At 34.6% G+C, this 19,872-nt stretch overlaps 1 protein-coding gene across 2 annotated transcripts in view; it reads right to left on the reverse strand.

Annotated features, from left to right (window-relative positions):
* Positions 1-6,156: 6,156 nt before the first annotated feature.
* LOC126964855 (sodium/calcium exchanger 1) overlaps positions 6,157-19,872 on the reverse strand; it is a 146,908-nt gene continuing 133,192 nt past the window's right edge. The window contains exons 8-9 of one of the 2 annotated variants that reach the window (XR_007729440.1): positions 7,734-19,563; positions 6,157-7,697 (exon numbers count right to left, since the gene is read on the reverse strand). Coding sequence is in view for 1 of the 2 variants with exons in the window: in XM_050808174.1 (XP_050664131.1) it covers positions 19,359-19,563 (205 nt within the window). In the remaining variant the exon portion in view is untranslated. Of the gene's footprint in view, positions 19,564-19,872 lie in introns of both variants that reach the window. The other variant, XM_050808174.1, reaches the window with a different exon arrangement.

The following is a 19,872-nucleotide window of genomic DNA, read 5'->3' on the forward strand; positions in this document are numbered from 1 at the left end:
GCGGTATCTAGTAGGAGCGATGTGGAGACCAATCCTTAATCTAAGGCTAAAAATAACCACTCTTATTTTGACGTCACCTTATAGTTTATACGGAACTCACTGTCTCAAACTATAAATATCTATTATTATGTATAAATATCGTTACCGCGTTTTAATTAAACGGATCATGTTAATCAAATATATTACCATAAGCTCTTGAGCCCATTTAATGAAACCCTCATGATGCCTTCTAAGCCGCGTTATTAATATTTCGTCAATAAACTGTACTATGTGGTGTGTTATAGGTAAACGCTCAATAACGGCGTCGTGTGCCAGGTCTCCTTCCCTCAAATATATACTCGGATATGAGAAGTTCGTTAAAACATCGAGCTGCAGAGGCTGACAAGGCATATAATAATATTAAATCTAATCCGCCTCAATTCTGGAAGCACATAGCAAGTCTGCATTCCAAAAGAGGCTTAGAGCCAATGGTAAAGTACCAAAGTAACAAGTTTTACGGGAGCTGCAGCTGCTGAAGCATTTACCAAGTTGTTTGCAAGTGTGTATTCTACAGATGTTCCTCAACTAAATACAGCACAAGCCAATAATAATGACACCTCACTGGATATTTTATCTTAATATATTGAAATCTTCCAGTTTAGTAGTACCTGACAGAGTACCATCCTTTCTCTTCAAGGACTTAAAGACCTGCATTGCTTCCCCTTTAAGTCATATATTTAATTTATCTTTGCAAACAAGTTGCTATCCCCTCCAATGTAAAACAAAGCATGTAACGCCTATACCGATGAGTTCTGATAAATCCAATGTTGAAAGTTATCGACCCATAGCAATTCTATCTTCAACATCTAAAATATTTGAAAACATTCTCCACAGACTAATTTATTTACAGGACGATAAACTTCTAAATAATGCTCAGCATGGTTTTAGATGCATAAGGTCAGTAAGTTCAAATTTGTTAACATTAACAGAATTTACATCAACACAATTAGATTTGCGATTACAATTACTAGATGTGCTTTATTCTGATTTCAGTAAGGACGTCGACAGGGTAAAAAACGCATCCTGCTTGCTAAACTTTGTGATATAGGCTTCTGTCCAAAACTTCTGAATCTTTTGTTTGACTATCTCCGTGCTCGGCAGCAGTTCATTAGACTTGGAATTTATAAATCTAACCCTTATTATATCCGCTCTGGGGTGAATCAAGCCTCAATCCTAGGACCTTTACTATTTTTAGTAATGCATAAGTCACTACACTTACCTGAGATTCCCAAATATCTGCAGTGTCTCCTCTACGCGGATGATTCAAAATTGTATGCGAGCATTAAAATGAGGCACAATCTGAGGTTATTCATGCTGACATAGATGCTGTTTATCAATGGGGTGTGCATAATAAAATGGAATTTAATCTCACTAAATGCTTTATTATGATTTTTTGTCGAATGCCACAACCAATCACTTATCAGTACCGCATTAATGGTAAGCTCATAAGTAGGCGAATATCAATGAAAGATCTGGGTGTGACATTTGACCAAAAGCTTACCTTCCACGACCAAATAATAACAGTCACTCATGAGTCATTTATGAGACTAAGGTACGTATTAAGGAATGCGTGCAAATTCCACAGCGTCAATACAACGGAGGAATTTTGTAAGAAACACACAAGGACACACAGAATTTTATATGTTATATAATCGATATATATCTAATTTATAACTGTTACGACCTAGCCGTCTACTATAATATTATTTTTTACTACTAGTACTATCATTTATTTATTTATTATTTATTACATAATTATTGTATTTAATAATGGAAGCACTTGTGGCTGTAATCGCGACGGCCGCCTTATTGAAGGTAGCTACTGAAAATCAGTGTTGGGTGATACCCAACTAATATGCTGAGTAGCAAACCTTTTTGGGACATAACACTGCAAACACCACCTTATTTTGTTTTGCCCCTGATATTCATAATGAGCTGATTCGATTGTATACACCTCACAATTATAGTCTATTCAATCTGCTATTGTAGGACATCGTACATTCAAACCAACAGCTTACTTACTATTTCAAGCCCTTTCAAATTTTTTATTCGTGATAGAAGGTAGCCTATGTTCTTTCCCAAGTTCTAGTCTATCTCTGTACAGAATTTTATCAAAATTGTGTTCGTAAATTAGGCTTGAAAGCGTTACAAACTAACTTATATTCACATTTATAATATTAGTAGAGATCCACTAAATACACAAATAAGTATTCACATCCAACACAAACAAGGGAGCCATTGTTAAAACAGTGTTTTATAATTTTGTTTATATTAGTACTGTAATGGTGTTGATTATCAATAAATTAATAAAGCCCAGAGACTTGAAATTTAGTAGGAATATTCCTTTCGCCGAGTAGAGGTTAGTCAAAGTCAAATAAACTTTATTCAAATAGGCTTAAATTAAGCGCTTCTGAATCGTCACTATAAATATTTATAAGATGCTGAATTTACCATATGTTCATAAAAAGTTGAGCTCGTGAGAAGTTTTCAAAATTTCACTCTCAAGGGTTGCATATTGTTAATTAAAATAAATTCTCATTATAAGGCCAATCTACAGCGTTTAAACGTATAAAATTTGATCAGACAGTTTACATATTACACACTATATGCAGCAATAGTATTTTTGCTGCCTATAGCATCCACGTGGATGACGTCGCGGACAGCAGCTATATTAATAGCCAATGCCTGTATTAAGATTTTTTTAAACTCGCCAACACCAAAACTATTATTATTGAAATATACCTTTTTATATCTTGAGAACGGCTTGCATGCTCTTGATGATAATTGGTGAGTCGTTTCCGCTCGGTCGTGCCCGCGACTTCATCCTCATTGAATTCGTAACCACGAGACGTCCGGAAATCTAAAAATTCGGGGATAATGTACCCTAGGTCTTTTTCTACCCAAGGTGAGTGTACAATTTCACGATTTGCTGTGTAGTTAAGTAGTGCAAGTATAACAAAAAAAAACAAACTCATATTATTTCAATTCCTGTAATACCCCTTCGCACAAAACGCCTCAAATTACGATCTGTGTACCGTTCCTCTACAGTGCGGTTCTCAAGGAACTTTCTTCCTCGTTTTTTTTTTTTCTAGAGGAGTAATATATATTTACGTATTGAAGACCCCGAAACGGGGCCCATATGTCGGGCTCCGGTGTAAATACCCCCTACCGACTAAAAACCTCCTCTGTGCTGATAGCCCTTAAGGCTTTTACAGCGAAGCCGGGCGGGGGCCTTGGAGTCCGAAAATGTAGCTCACAGGCGCGGGGCGTCTCGGACGGAGACTCGAACCTCGGACCGCCTGCTCACTAGGCTGGATGGAGAGAAGATCACTAACGATCTAATATATCTGTTAGTCCAGTGGACTCTAGGAAGAAACTTCGCACTCGCCGGCGAGTGCGGTGATATATGTATGTAAGTATGTGTGAGTGTATGTAAGTGTGTGACTATTTGTGTGTAGTGTTATTGTAGGTGTGTGATTTGTGATGTGAGTGTGAGTGGTGTTAAATGATTACAGGACGAGGACTATCTCGTCGGGCTTCTATCAAAGTGTGTGAATCGTATTATATTAGGCTGTGGCCGCTGGAAATCGTCAAAGTGACGAGTGGCAGCGGTTTGATGTACACGGCCGCGCCTCTGTCTTCGAGGGCGCTGTGGTTGGTTTGGTGTCGGTGTTGGTGATGGTGTTGGTGTCGCGTTCGCGATCGTAATATAGACTTCCTGGTCGACTTGTACGTGTCGAGGTCGCCTCTGTTTGTTCAGACTGTGGTCTAGAGGAGTGTAAGCACATGCCTCTCTCACCAAGATATTAGGGTGCTTAGCCACCTTATCAAAGTAGCGTCGCGATATCTCCTTGAAATGTTGAGTGATGTTCGGCAGCTCAAGATCGCGATAGAGATCTACGTTACGAACGAACCACGGCGCTCCGGTGGCCGTGCGCGTGAATCTATTCTGAACCACTTGCAAACGCCGCAAGTGGCTCGGCGGCGCGTGGGCAAATACGATGCTTGCGTACGACATAATGGGACGTACGATAGTCTTGTACAATGTCACCTTGTGTCTGAGCGGTAGTTTGCTTCGCTTGCACACAAGCGGATATAGGCGGCTAAGGACAAACCGGGCTCTATTGCAAACCGTGCTGATATGTTTTGCGAAGTTCATTATATGCAGTACAGTGAATAATATCTCAGCTGCTGAATACAGCAAGAAACCTCTCAAGATAGAACCCTATGTAGATTATATGGCTTTAAAAATTCTCACAGCTCGTCATCGCCATCCTCGTCACGAGCAGCGTTGCGCGATAACTCTCTTTCATTTTATCTTTGATACCTATCGAGATCGAATCAGAAATGAGGAGATCCGTAGGAGAACCAAAGTCACTGACACAGCCCAAATGATTGCGAAACTGAAGTGGAGTAGCCAGGGCACATAGCTCGACGGACAGATGACGGGTGACACAGAAAAGTGCTCGAATGGCGACTACGTACCGGAAGTCCCAGTGTTGGTAGGCCCCCCACAAGATGGGCCGACGATATGGTCAAGATCGCCGGAATACGTTGGATGAGGACAGCGCAGGGCCGATCGTCGTGGAGATCTTTGGGGGAGTCCTTTATCCCGCTGTGGACGTCTTCCGGCTGATGATGATGATGATGACCTAGCATTTTAACGGCTAACAACCCTGACTTGCGATGTCGTGTAAGTATAAATACAACAAAGTATTACCTGCCTTGAAGAAGTTGCCGGCGAGAAGGCAGCAGCACACTCCATTGCTTTTAAAATTTTCTACTTACATTGTAATAGGATCGACATTTTATTTAACAACAACATGAATGAAATTGTTTTGGAAATTTGCGCACATTTCTTGACTATTAATATTATCCTATTCAAAATGAATGAAGTTTGAGTTTACGTCCATCTCCGTGATGAACGCATGGATTTTGCAGCTAGATCTCACTCAGATTACCAAATGTTCTTGCGATACGTAATTATTTATCATTTCCTTTGGTAAATAAATATTTTTCCATTCTTATCTGGTCTCTTATGTCCTCCTATGTTACGATAATCTTTGAGGGTAATCACCAACCATCAAATGAATATGGACGAGCAATTAATTATCCTTTTCTTTTGTAAAGTTGTCAATATTTTATATATCGGCAGTTGTCATTTGCCACCAGGTGAGTGTAGGTTAGCTATGGTTAAGGGTTTCTTAATAGGTTTTGGTTTTCAATTTAACAATAAAATAACAGGCTGTATTATACTAGGACATACACAAATTTAAGAAATAAAGCTACTTTACCAAATATGGTAAGCCATTAGTTTAGCCTTTTTTAGCTTTAGTTTTTTAGCCTTTAGTAAGCTAAAGTCGAGCATTTTATATAGGAGATAGTAATTTATGGTTCTTGACTGGTTCTGCGCAGGCCACCTAAAATTGTATAATATTATCTTAAGTAGGCTAAGTTGTTATAGTTAATTCTTCTTCATGACGTTTACCAAGTGTTGTAGCAATATATGTTTTTGTATTTCTATTCTTATCAGCTGATGTCGTTTGTCCTTCTATGTCTCGAAAATATTTGGAGATAATTACCAACCGTCATAATATGAAGATAGATGAGCAATGAATTATCCTTTTTTATTAAAAAGGAGAACTAACGAGTTCTTTGATTGAATTGATTCTTTACAGGTATAATTCATATTGATTTTGCTCTTATCAGTGATTTTTATTATTATAACACTAAAAATAAGGGATTGCTTGTAACTAATTCTAGTAGACTTCATAAGATACACAATAGCTTTAAGAGTAAATGTATACACTTTTATAATAAAGTCCCAGCCACTATTCAGGCATCATCTATAAATAAATTTGAATCTTTTATTAAAAAATGACTCTGTCGTAAATTCTACTACTCCACAGCTGAATATCTAAGTGATCGGACAACCTGGGACCAAAAAAGAATGCTGGTAGAGTTTCTTGCACCGCTTCTTCTCTCTAAGAGCGTCATTTATTTCCGAAGCGGTAGTAGTATTAGAAAATGACATCACATAGAATTCTAAAGGAACCAATTTTGGGAAAATTAATGTATAATACGCCATTTAGGAATAGCTTAAAAGAAACTCAAATATATACTTAACAAACACTTTATTTCATATTTAATAACAATAATAATTATCAAAATAATTACAACATTATGGTGCCTTTTAACTACCTATTGTAACGTATTGCATACAACATCGAGTTATACAAGCTTATCTCGCTCTTATCGTAACATCTATTAGAGTCAAATTAGGATAACATACCAGCTGCTATATGGGAACCATGTGCCTTAAGTGCCGTAAGGGAAAAGAAATATCTATACATATAAATAAAATTGGAGTGTCTGTTTGTTATATGTTATGTTGAAATAACCGTTTTTTACTACATGTATATGAATATATATACGGTACATACACCAAAATATTTTTTTTACAATTATTGTATTTATGTCTGTCTGTCTGTTTGTTCCGTTTAATCTCTGAATTGACTGGACCGATTTAGACGGGACTTTTATTAGCAGGTAGCTGATGTAATAAGGAGTAACTTAGGCTACGTTTATTTTAGAAAAATAAAGTAATGTTGCAATGTCCAAGAAACGGTCTTAGATATTATATGTTCAGCTGAAGAAATAAAGCGCTGACAGAAATGTACTTACTAATTATTACTATTACACAAAAATACATATAGAGAGAGTCGTGGATAGAAACGACTAGTACAATATATAGACTAGTGGAAGAAAAAATCATGGTAGAACTGGCATAGTATTAACTTTTTTTAAATAATCCCTGTTGATTGAAGTAAAACAGCTTTTCGTACGCTTGACTTGAGGAGTAAGCTGGTGAATGCCTGACGAGAGCGTAACGAACGAACGCTAGCGTTACACGAATGGTGATTTCTTGATTATTTCGTATAAATTTCATTCTTGAACAATTTTATAAATTAATAATTTGTTTTACTCCAGTCGTGTGCTTAGAGCACACTCCTTCTTTATTACAGAACTTAATTTAGCGTGTTTTTTAATTTTGAATAAACTTTTTTAAAACCATTTATTTGCTTTGTTTGGTTCCGAATCATTTTCGATTGGAAAAAGTGACTAAAAGAAGGTTGAAGCTTTTGAAATGGGGTGTTCGAGTAAAATATGCTGAATGCCCCCATAGGCTACAAAAAGAAAGCTCCTAAAAGAGTCCTCAGCTATTTTGTTCATAGTACCTCCAGGCAAACGGATGATCTGGAGAAAATGCTGCGTGGGTAGATCACCAATCCGCTGGTCTGACCAAGTTGAGACCATAATGGGACTCGGTATTCCGAATGCTCTGTGATAGCCGAGGATATAGTGATATGGAGGCAGCTTGCTGAGAAATCAGCGAAAGCTTTTCAGAATAAGCAGGAGCTTCATAAATGAAGTTCACACAGAGGAAACTTGAGTCGCTTTGCTAGTACTTAGTAGCAAAAAATATTACTGTAATCCCAAAATTTTTACAAAATATAATAAGCTTGCTTAAACTAAATAACATGATGGTCATGGTCGCTCAGAGAGCAATGGAGAGGGCTATGCTCGGAGTTTCCCTGCGAGATCAAATCAGAAATGAGGAGATTCGAAGGAGAACGAAAGTCACTGACATAGTTCATCTGATTGTGAAACTTAAGTGGCAGTGGGCAGGGCACCATAGCTCGACGGACAGATGGGTGGGGCAGAAATGTCCTCGAGTGGCGACCACGTACCGGAAGACGCAGTGTTGGTGCCTACCAATACTACGTGTGCCTACCAAGGGAGGCCCCTCACAAGATGGACCGAAGATCTGGTGAAGATCATCGGAATACGCTGGATGAGGGCAGCGCAGTACCAATCGTCGTGGAGATCTTTGGAGGAACAAAGGGTATAGCAGTAGACGATGAAACTAAATAACAAAACATTTCTGGTCTTAAAGCTAATAATAGGCCTGAAGGAATACTACTACAGACAGCAAAAGATCAGCAGGTATGTTATCGTAATTATATTTGATTCATACAAGAAATAGGTAGAAATTTATTAATTTTGGAACATTTTTAAGAGAGAAAATGGGAAATAGCAAATAGGAAATAGGTCACTACGTATCTTAATAACTAGTATAAGATTTAAGAAGTATAAGGTAAAATCAGGTATAAATAAAATTGGATATGACAAATCTTATAGACATTTTAAAGTTTTTGTATATAGTATTGTACTACTATTCTACTATTAATATAGAAATCTAGAAAGAAGGTACTAGAAGTGATATAGTCGAGTGAAACATATCGTCTCACATCCCGAATTATTGACTAGAAGCGGGAAAGTAGTGATTTAGTATCAATCGAAATAGCGAGGCGAAAATGTGGTGTATTTCAGTATATCTAACTGCAGAAACTCATCCAGGACCTGTATCTATACCAACATGAACCCTATTACTTAGACTCTGCTGTTTGGGTGTCTGTCATCAGGCTATATCTCATGAATCGTGATTTTTAGAGAATTTTATAGATAATGCTACGGAGCCCTTCGTGCGCGAGTCCGACATAAACTTGGCCGTTTTTTTAACTAAACTCTTTGTTTAAATATTTTCATAATTTTTCTCTGTGAGATTTTAATTTATTTGTCTTGCTGTCACTTTGCACACTATTGATGCGGAAGGCCTTCAATATCCGTAGCGTGGAAAACGTAAGGAGCAATTTAATGTTTATATATAGGGGGGCCGATCACATCATCTCGCAAAGAATTAGCATTTATAACATTTCTATTACATTCTTCTTTAGATTTCTATTGTTATTACACATTAAAATAGACTTATCATTTTATAATAGGTATATTTTCTATAGTCACTTACAATATTGATCAATCATTTTGCAATCATATGGAGTCAATGTATATCTACCATTATCCTTGAATGTTCTTTTCTTAATTACAATCAACACTAAGATAATACTGGATGGTGTTATGCAACAATTGGCCTCAACAGATTGCCTCATCTTATGTTACTTCGACCACTGAATAACTTCTTAAAGGGATAATAACCATATGGCTATTTTTAGGATAGATCCTTAGGTTAAGAATTGGTCTCCGCGGCGCTCCAACTAGATACCGAACAACAAGTACATACAATCTAAGAAGAATAGCTTTTTTATTGCGGCAACTCTTAGATGCTTATGTGCGTGGCATCTTTAAAATTTTGTAAAATACGCTTCGTGTTATTTTACATTTAAATTAATAAAATACAAAATATTTACTGATGATATGTGATTCCAGTGTTTTTCATATTTCTTGTAGTATTATTTTAACTTAGTTTTACTACGCAACCCGGCATTTAATTTTCAATTATTGGCAAAATTTAACAGAACATGTGGCACTTTGCGACTACGAGCGCGGTATCGAGTTGGAGGGCAGTGGAGACTAATCCTTGATGTAAGGATAGATCCATGATCTTCCAGTAATCTTCTTTATCTACGAACGAAGCGTGCAAGAGAGAAAAATACCTCTTATGGAGATACAGCAAGAAAGAAAAGGACAGCGAATTGATTGTAACTGTAACCGATTTTGATTGATTTCGATCACCACATCACTAAACCACTGGCTAACACACACATTGACAAAGCAAAATTTGACACCCATTACAAAGACGATGTAAATACTACGTAATAAAAGGCGGGAGGGAATGCCTGAGTAAAAATTGAAATTTAGTTTTGTATGAAACGTGCAGTGAGATTTGACATAAGTTTGAAATAGTAATTACAATATGGTGACGATGTATAATCCGGCTAAGCTTGCAGGTTGGGTGTAGTATTAGTTGCCACACTTTGTGACTGGGGTATCTAGTTGGAGCGCAGCGGAGACCAATCCCTAATCTTAGGTTTTGTTGTTAATAATTCTATAGTTTCTGTGTCAAAAATGAAGGCTTACTTTTTCATTATTATTAATAAATTATTTCATTTATTTTTGCAACAAAACACCTTTATATCAATCAATAATACAGAGAAAATAAATCGTAGTTTATTTATTAATAATAGTATTCTAGTGATGCCTGTTTTGCACACCGTAACAAAACTACTATATTGTGACGTCACGACGTCACATCCAGGGATATTGTAACCGGGTCGTAGTTTTCTAAACATATTATAATAATAATATTGTTTAATTACATATGAAAATATTAGTCGTTAAATTATTTCATTCTACGCCTTCAAAGCATATATAAAATCTAATATGAATATTATATTTCTACTTTTTATAACGAAATATCGACTATTATTTGCACTTGACAAGTGATGGTAATAATAATACAACTGTCAACGAATCTATATTTTTTTTTTTCGATATAAATAAAGTTTGTACTGTCAAACTAACATAAATTTCGTTGCATATATTTTTTCTGTAACACTTTTTTATTCAAAATCAAATATGGACGGTAGTTTAAATTAATAATATATATATGGTACAATGAAATGCTAATATTGTAAATATAATAAAACTAATTTTGTAAATAGCTCGTTTCAATAATGAAATATAAAATAAGTACACAATTATAATTGTAAATATAATATTAAAACAATATTGTTAGTAACTTTTATAAATGGATGTTTATTGCTAGCGAGCTTTTTTAACGTCCATCTATCGGCGGTTGCATAAACCAGCCGCGGAATAAGTTGAATCATTAATATTAACTACTGCTTTCATGTAACCTGACATGAAAGCAGTAGTTAGTAGCCAAATAGTGTTATGCGCTAGATTTACGCTCTAGTTCCCGAGAAGGAGAGTGGGTTCGAATCCCACACCTGGCAAAGGTTAAAAAAAAATTTTCGTGTTATAATTATAAAACGAATAGTAAAGTTATTTTGAGGAAAGAAGTTTCACTTAAATCGTGTTTTTTTAAATAGTTCATTTTTAGTTTTATTCTGTATCAATTAGGCTTAATTTATTAATTATGTATTCATTTTTGTCGCCAGATCTTAGGCCCACACATTGTTTTTTGTTTTTTCGAATTCTATACATTACCCAAAAAGATCAATTGATTAGGTAATATTTTTTTCAGTTATAATACACGGTCAAAGAAACTCTGTTTCTGTTGGTATTTTTGAAGTAACATAATATCCATTTGATGTGGTTTTCCGGGTGGGCGATCCGATCAACCTTTCTGCACGTACTTCGGTGCGTGTTGCGTGAAATGTTACAAACATTAACAATTTAATCTAATGGCAATCTAACTAATGGCTTTCTTCGTCGGATTGAATGAATCCTTCATGATTTTACGCCTAAATCCGTTCAATATAGACGAAATGGAAGAATGCCGTGACTAGATTTAGTAAAGGTCTTCTACGAAGAGTACCTTAATAACAAACGGATTATCGGGTCAATGTAGATTTTAGTTTTTAGTCGACTTGCTGTTTTCATAACCGATAATGTGTTGTGTTTTATAATAAATAGAAAGACAGAATTTTAAAATAAAACCGCCGTTATAGTATTTTTAAAGTTGTGTAAGTTTTGTATAACCTTTGCGACAACTCTGTAGTGATTCTCTCTTTCTCCTTCCTTGTAGCTCATACGTTAATTATCTACTGAATTTCTTCTTCATGAAACTTCATTTTCATACATTCAAGGTAGCTTTTGATTATGTTTTTATTTTTCGTGATTTTAGTATAATTAATGTCTTTTTTATAAAGCTGAAATAGTTAATATTTTCAGAAACCTTTTTTTTATGCAAAGTTTGGAGTACAAACGAGCGTCTTGCAACCACCAGCGTAATCAATCGAAGGTGTTTATTTTTGATTTGAACGCGCATTTTTTTAAAGGTACCTACTGATGTCATATCGTCCCGGAAACACCGCACAAAGAAGCTCATTCCACAGCTTTGTAGCACGTGGAAGAAAGCTCCTTGAAAACCGCACTGTGGAGGACCACCACACATCCAGATGGTGGGGGTGATATCCTAATTTGTGGCGTATCGTACGAATGTGGAATTCGGCGGCAGGAATCAGGTGAAACAGCTGTACCGACCACTCCCGTACGTCTCTACGTAACGCAAAGTGATCCAGCCGTTTACAGAGTATGTATACTGGGTCCCCGATACTTCAACTGTGTTGCACGCGGTTAGATGGATCGAGCTGATACTTTTTTTCTCAACATATTTCTGTTAAGGGTATATATTCAAAATATATTAAAACTGTATATAAACGTGGTCCTCATCCTTCTTCGTCTTCATCCCTTTCCCCATCCAGGTAAAAGAGATATCCACGCGTATGCCTTCCGACTGTTCTAAAACATTGCGTAAAAAACTCTTAGGCATGCATCAACTAACTTTAGCAATAACAAGCATGTTAAAGTACCGGTTAAGCAACAAATGTGTTGCAACATTTGACAATTTTTAGATAACATCATAACTTTAACTGTTAACCGTAACCAATCGTCGCCGGTTGAAGCTATTGTTTTTGCTAACAGCGATCTGTCAAAAGTTTAAAATAATTTTTCGGTATTGAGTTGATTTCTCCCTTTTTAAGGTTATCTTTAACTATGCCAAGGAATACGATGGTGCTACACAATCCGCTGTCTATGTTAAGATCAGCGTTACTGTTGACTGTTGTAACGTTAACGTTGAATTCGACTTTAACTTTAAATTTATCAGCTAATATGATGCAACCTAGCCTTAAGCCAGCGTTGACCGCCATCTGCGCTGCGTCGAATTGTTGCAAAACAAATATCGTTTTTGTGAGATCCAAAGTTATGTTATTGTTCTAGGATATCAATATTAGTTGCTATTTTGTTTCTGTTGGAAAGTTCAACGATCTGTTTTCGTAGCAAATCTTATTTCTCACCGCCGCAAGCTTATTACAATTTGGTTATTTATCTGACACAAAAATGAGCCAGATAAGAATGTCTGATAAAATAACATTTTCTTATTTATCAAGTATTATACTGTACAGTTCATTCTATAAATAAAATAATGCCCAAAGTTATCTATTAAATACAATGTATAATCGTAATTATAAATATTATAAGTTCATATATTTCGTTGTACAAACTTTGTTGGTTCGAAAGAATAAAACTTAGACTGTCAGTATAAAAAATATAGTTATGAATTAACTTTTTCTGAACTGTAGCAATTATAATTATTTTCTCGGATACCCATGTTAGGAAAAATCCAATGGAAAAATGGTAAGTACAGTGGTCAAGTAATACTCTTCTATAGAGGAATACAATGTTTTGTAAAAATTACAAAATGATTAGAAGAGAACTTGATGAGATATGCGATTTTGAACAAAAATACATTGAATTTTTATATATATACTTACGTGATTAAAAAATAACTGGTACCTATAAATTTTTGCACTATTACTCATTTATGCTTGTTGTATCTTTTGTGCATAAATAGGTACAATTGAAAATTTTAACAATTATTCTTAGTGCTCAGCAAACTAAGCGCTAAGTACAGTCGAGAATAGATTGTATTACACAAAAATCGTCACCTTTTTGCTCTTAATAGTGATTTTCATTATTATAACACTAGAAATAAGGGATTGCTTGTGACTAATTCTAGTAGGCTTCATAAGATACATAATAGCTTTAAGGGTAAATGTATACACTTCTATAATAAAGTCCCAGCCACTGTTCAGGCATTATCTATAAATAAATTTAAATGTTTTATGAAAAAAATGGCTGTATCGTAAATCCTATTACTCCACTGCTGAATATCTAAATGATCGGACAGCCTGGGACTAGATTGTGATTATTTTCTAGCGATAGAAATGACTGTACAATATTGTATATTTTTATTGAAAAGAGTGCAAAAAAAGAATGCTGGGAGAGTTTCTTGCGCCTCTTGTTCTCTCTCAGAGCTCCATTTGTTTCCAAAGCGGTAGTAGTATTTAGTAGTTATAGTAGAAATGACATCAAAAAGAATTCTAAAGGAATCAATTTTGAGAAAATAAATGCCTTTTTATTAATTAGCAGGTGAAACGAATTAAATAGATAAATGTCAAACAGTCGTTCGTGGGCAGCCATGTCATAAAATATATTACGACCAAAGAGGATGTAAATACTAAGTAATAAGAGGCAGGACTGCCTAAGTAAAAATTTAAATTTACTTTTGTATGAAACGTGCAGTGATTTGACATAAGTTTGAAATAGTAGTAATTACAGTATCGCGATTGGCGACAAAGTATAATCCGGCTAAGTTTGAAAGCGACCAGTTGCTTATAGCATAGTGGATTTCGGCTATCTCCTTTTTTTCACAAGATTATAGCAGGATATATATATTTTTCTTAGAGAGCTTCGCTGGCCTGATTACGGTGAGATTACCTTTGTTATTTTATAAAAGCTGAAATTTGTCAGCACATGCTCCCACCACAGGTAAGAACGGTGGCCATTATGAAGTTTGGGTTACCGTGGCTTTGGCCGGTAAACGGAACTATAGCTGTGTAAAATACCGACCTAAATACATCAAATTATAAAGTGTGATTTCTGCTACTACCTTCATAAAATTAATAAAAATCAAGTCATTTATTGCCAGACAGTTAACATCGTGGCAACCCCTTGCCTGACAATCTTTATGTTCATGAAGTTATAATACGCCCTGTCCATTACAATGCAGTGCCGCTTAGGATTCTTGAAAATCCCAAAATGCCAAGTCGCATCGCAATTGCTCAATCGAAATTGTTAGAAGACACACAACTAAACGATGTCTATACGTAGTTCTAAGCGATTGAGCAAATTTATTAAATTAAGTACCTACAGTTTTAAATATATTTTTGTCGCTTTTACGCTTTGTTTCTGTAACGGAAACATATTCTGACTAATAACACACACTTTTATAAGTTTGCATAAATAAACAGAAACATTCTATTAATATCGTCAAAGATAATTAAGGGGAGATAATTAACGAGCCACATTTTAACTAATTAAATGAAAAGTGCCGTCATCACCTTTTTAAGTGGACTGTTACTTGACAGGTTAAATGTTTTGAGGTGCTATGAACAAAGAGTACATCTTTATAATCGTTAGCCAATTAGGGATGTCATTATTAACTGTCATTTTCATCGTATTTCATTTGTTATGTCATTGTCATCTCTTAGTGGCTACTCTTGGGTGCGTTTTACGTTTCTTTTTAAATAAGCAGAAATGCGTCTATCAAGATGTTCAAATTATGGTATGTGATAGACAAAGGTAGAATAAAAATGCAGTTCCGTTCTGGATTCTTGAATAACCAATAAGATATATGAGTTTCATAGCAATTGTGCTTGTCACTTTGAGACATAAGACGCATTTCTTGAAATTTCTAATATGAATAGAAGTACTTATTCGGCCTTGCACTTATATTACTGTAGACACTGTTAATACAATGATAATTCTGAAGTTTTCTGAATGTCTTTAAAGTAGTCTTGCAAATAAACGTGGAAAATGTTGCCGAATAGACCCATCATAGGCAAAATGTCTATTTGTAAGCATTATAAATATTCTTAGTTTATTATCAGTATGACACCAAGTTTATTTGTAAGGCCGATTATGTATAAATTTTAATCTTTCCGCACTTCACTTCTGTTTCAACTTTAAGTCGATCTAATTGCGATTTCAATTTAAGCAGGTCTGTTATAACGTAAAAATTAATGGAATATTTAAAATAATACATTTGTTATAATTATATATGGACTTACAATAAATATTTTTTTTCTTTCCGCACTTCACATCGATTTAAACTTTAACTTGGTGTTATGGCACATCTAGTTTATGTTGGTTTGTAATAACGTAAACAATTAATAAAATAATGTACGTAATTTACGGTTTACGTAAACGGGTGAGATTTTTTTGAAGATAAATCAAGATGCACAATATTATACCCAATAACAAAGTGTTCGTAAGAATGAACATAGTGAATTTTTATGTTGTCGCAAATAATCAAACAAATCAAAGGTGAAGCCGACGATCCAGAGGTCAATGTACGTTGTCTGTACGGTACTGTTGACTGTTAGTACATTTATTTGAATATTTATTTTGTTTGAAAATGTCACTTATTAAATTTAAAAGTTTTAAATTAATAATTAATTTTGCAATAGTTCTGTGGACTAGTATTACTTATATATTTTATTTATTTCATAGCCTGTATGCAATCCATACTGTATCATAACGAAAGGGTGCTTTTATTTCTAAAATTTATCTTTACGCACCTCACTTCTATTTATACCTCAACTTTGTCTCATTGTGAGCGATCTTTTTAGATCGTAATTTGACCATAATTCATAAATTATATTATATTATATTATATAACCTTCATAAGGTTATTTTTATTCAAAAATAAGATCTGTTTAAACGCTTTAAATTGAAATTTGTCATCTGCCATTTATTTCACCCCGTTTGTTTGACGTTGTTAAAAAGATCGAAAACAATGGTTAAATCTTAGATTAAGGATTGGTCTCCACTGCGCTCCAACTACGCCCAAGTGGGTGTACTCGAGCCAGTATCGAACAATGTGTGACGTTGACGTGCCACATGTTCTGTAAAACTTTGCTAATAAATGAAACTAAAATTCCTTGTTGTGTAGTAAAATAATACTACAAGAAATAAGAAAGACACTGGAATCACATATCATGTAAGTAAGTAAGTATTTTGTATTTTATTATTTTTAATGTAAAATAACACGAAGCGTTTGCTACAATTTGAATAATGCCATTGAGTGTCAAGATGTAATGCACCCAAGCATCTAATAGTTGCCGTAATAAATTGTTCTTAGATAGTGCGGTATCTAGTTGGAGCGCAGCGGAGACCAATCCTTAATCTTAGCAAACAGCATTGTTATCCAGTGTCCTGTCTTTTTTGTGTAGACCATATTCAGCCAAACAAGGAGCCTTAACTTCTGCTTTCTTTTTACTTTTAATGAATCGACCTGTCTTGTCTTCTTTCATTCTCTTAGGAGATTGATGTACTACGGATAAAATGGACAATCCACACTTTATAAATCTTTAATTGTGTGAATGAATATATGATTATTAACATTCATAAGGAATATTGGTAAATAATAGCTACACGTCAAAGATTAATTGGATTGAGATACACAAATAAAATTTGAAAAACGAAATTTTATGAACGATGCGGGATTCGAACCCACGATGAAGCCACAACCTGAGAGTTGAACAAACGAAACAGAATTTTATATCGAGACGGTACTCGAACGGTTAGCTCAGTTGGTTAGAGCACCGGCACGGAACGCCGGAGGTCGTGGGTTCGAATACCGCATCGTTCATAAAATTTTGTTTTTCAAATTTTATTTGTGTATTAATCCTAGAAGTGAGGGTTATCACTTTAAAAACATAACATATTGTTTGGATTGAGATAATCTTTCAATGAAGGAAACGTTATTGTAAGCATAGTGGTAATTTTGGTAATAAGTGGAAATTGGAATAATATATTGATATCAGTCGAGGTATGCTGTTGATTGATATTCTACTTGTTTACACAATTAAGTAATAAATAATTAATTTATAATTTGAAGAACAACATCGCAAATAGGGGTTACATATCTTAGACAACTTGGCTTAAAGTTAATATAATCCACTATGTACTATTTTCACAGTAAATGTTCCATTAGTGGATAAAAACAAAGAATTCTTTCACAAACCTAAGTAGAGTAACAATGGCAAAATGAATGGTGTTAAATAATAAAGAAATGACTAGAATAAATAACAATATAATTGCCTAAAAGAAAAAAACGTGTACCAACCATAGCGTCTTAACTATAAAAAAACATTAATCGTATGTTACTCCAAAACGACTAGTTATATAGACGCGACAATCGTAACTTACCACTGAACACACATAACTAAAGTAATCGCGCTTATAACAAAATAACCTATAGTTAAAATTGATAAATATATACTCACATATCATTTAGAGCTAAAACAAATTGAAATTAATTAAGAGAGAAAATGCTACCTGTACATTTGAGCATAACATCTCAATATTGCATAATCTATTAACCATTCAGTAAGCTTAAATTAATATCTTTACCTTTTTTCACATAATTTGTATCAAATTAACTCTTTTACTATATTTGATGAAATTTGAAAATTAAAATAATTTAGAACAACAGACATTCGGTATTATCATGCACCTAAAAACAGTCTATATTTGATAATGTTTTAGCAATGATTAAAGGACGAGTAAAAGTAAAATTAAATTAAAACAATAAAAGCCCTTCCACACCACGTAGTTTTAAGCGCCGTAGACGCGCGTCCTGCCAACGCACGTTTTTTACTCTAATTAAGTTATAAAAAAGTAGATTATTTGCAGCTTTTCTAGTAGAGTAAAGTACACGTGTCGCGCATGCGAACGAACCATAGAATAGAGCCATTGACCATACCAAGCTAATAATTTCCATTCACTTGTAAATGGACGTATCCAATATCTACGTTTACGTGAGATATTTTTATGTTTCCTTTGTAAAAAAAGCACAAGGAAGAACGTTTTAATCTATTGATGCCATCGTAATACTGTTTGTCGGCAGGTTTCTATACTTAAGAACACACACCGTATTTGTAACTACACAAACACGCTTCCAAGGCGCGTCTATATCGCTGTACTGCGCGTAGACAGTGCTTGAAAAAGTCGTTATCAGTATTCATACATTTTATGAACATATAAATAGATAAACAGGTTGCAATAATATTACATTCGCAGTGCGTTCCAATTGTGAGAAACGCACGTCGACGGCGCGTGAAAAAACGTGGTGTGAGAAGACCCTAAGTGTTGCGAAAACCCCTCATTTCAGATAGATAGATAGATCCATAACTATTCAGGCCCTTTTTGAAAAAACAATTTCGAAAAAAATATCCATCTATATTTATATATTCATATGTATTAGTAATACAACTTTGGTTAACTTTAACCCTCCAATAGTTTTAATATTTGCGTCTGTTTGTCAGCAGGTTTTATCTCATATACTGCAATATTTTCAGCTGTTTCTTTGTAAGTTTGTGTTAGTAAAAATGCAGCTAAAGCAAAAAATAACAACAATTATTGTATATTCCAAATCGCCTACCATAAACAAAATAAATTTTCTTCTGTAAGAGTTTATAGAAATTACGGGTATTAAGGGTATTTTTTTATGTACGTGTATAAAAAATACAATGATTTGTGTAGTGACGATAATCGATTTCGCTGCACAAGCAACATTTGAAATATTTTTTTATATGCATTCGTAACATGTGATATTGAGAATAATATGATCCTAAAATACTTATTGGCCAAGCTCTGGGCGCAGCCACATGGACATTTAGCTTATCGAGCTTAACTTTAGTTATTTAAAATCCTTTGATCACGCCATACGCTTCCAAAGTAGACATGAGAAGATACACCAGCCAAAGAGAGAAGAAGAACATTGATGTGATAGTTTTAATAGTCTTGGGACCTCCTAGTTCACCACCGATGGATTTTCGTCTTCTTAACACAAGCACCAGAACTGCTAGCATTGCTTCAGAGCAAAACATGGTGACGCTGAAAGCTAGACTGTGAACAAAACAAAATAATGAACTTAAGAAATAGATCTTATTAAAGTGAAACTTTTATTACATCGTCTCAAACTTTTTCGTCTGTGTGTTGCATGTCGCGTGACGGTCGGTGCCTATAGTTCGCAGCAGCTGACCGTGTAGTGTATAGACTATTGAATGAAACCTTTATAAAATATTGTTTTCAGTTTTTTAATATGTGCATATAATCTAAATTATGTATGTCGTACTCTCCCTGATTAAAAATATTGATTGAAAAGTATTGGGAATCAGTCAACCCATGTAAACTGTATATCTATATATAAATGAA

Source organism: Leptidea sinapis, chromosome 6 (assembly GCF_905404315.1).
Source record: "Leptidea sinapis chromosome 6, ilLepSina1.1, whole genome shotgun sequence".
NCBI classification, from domain to species: domain Eukaryota; kingdom Metazoa; phylum Arthropoda; class Insecta; order Lepidoptera; family Pieridae; genus Leptidea; species Leptidea sinapis.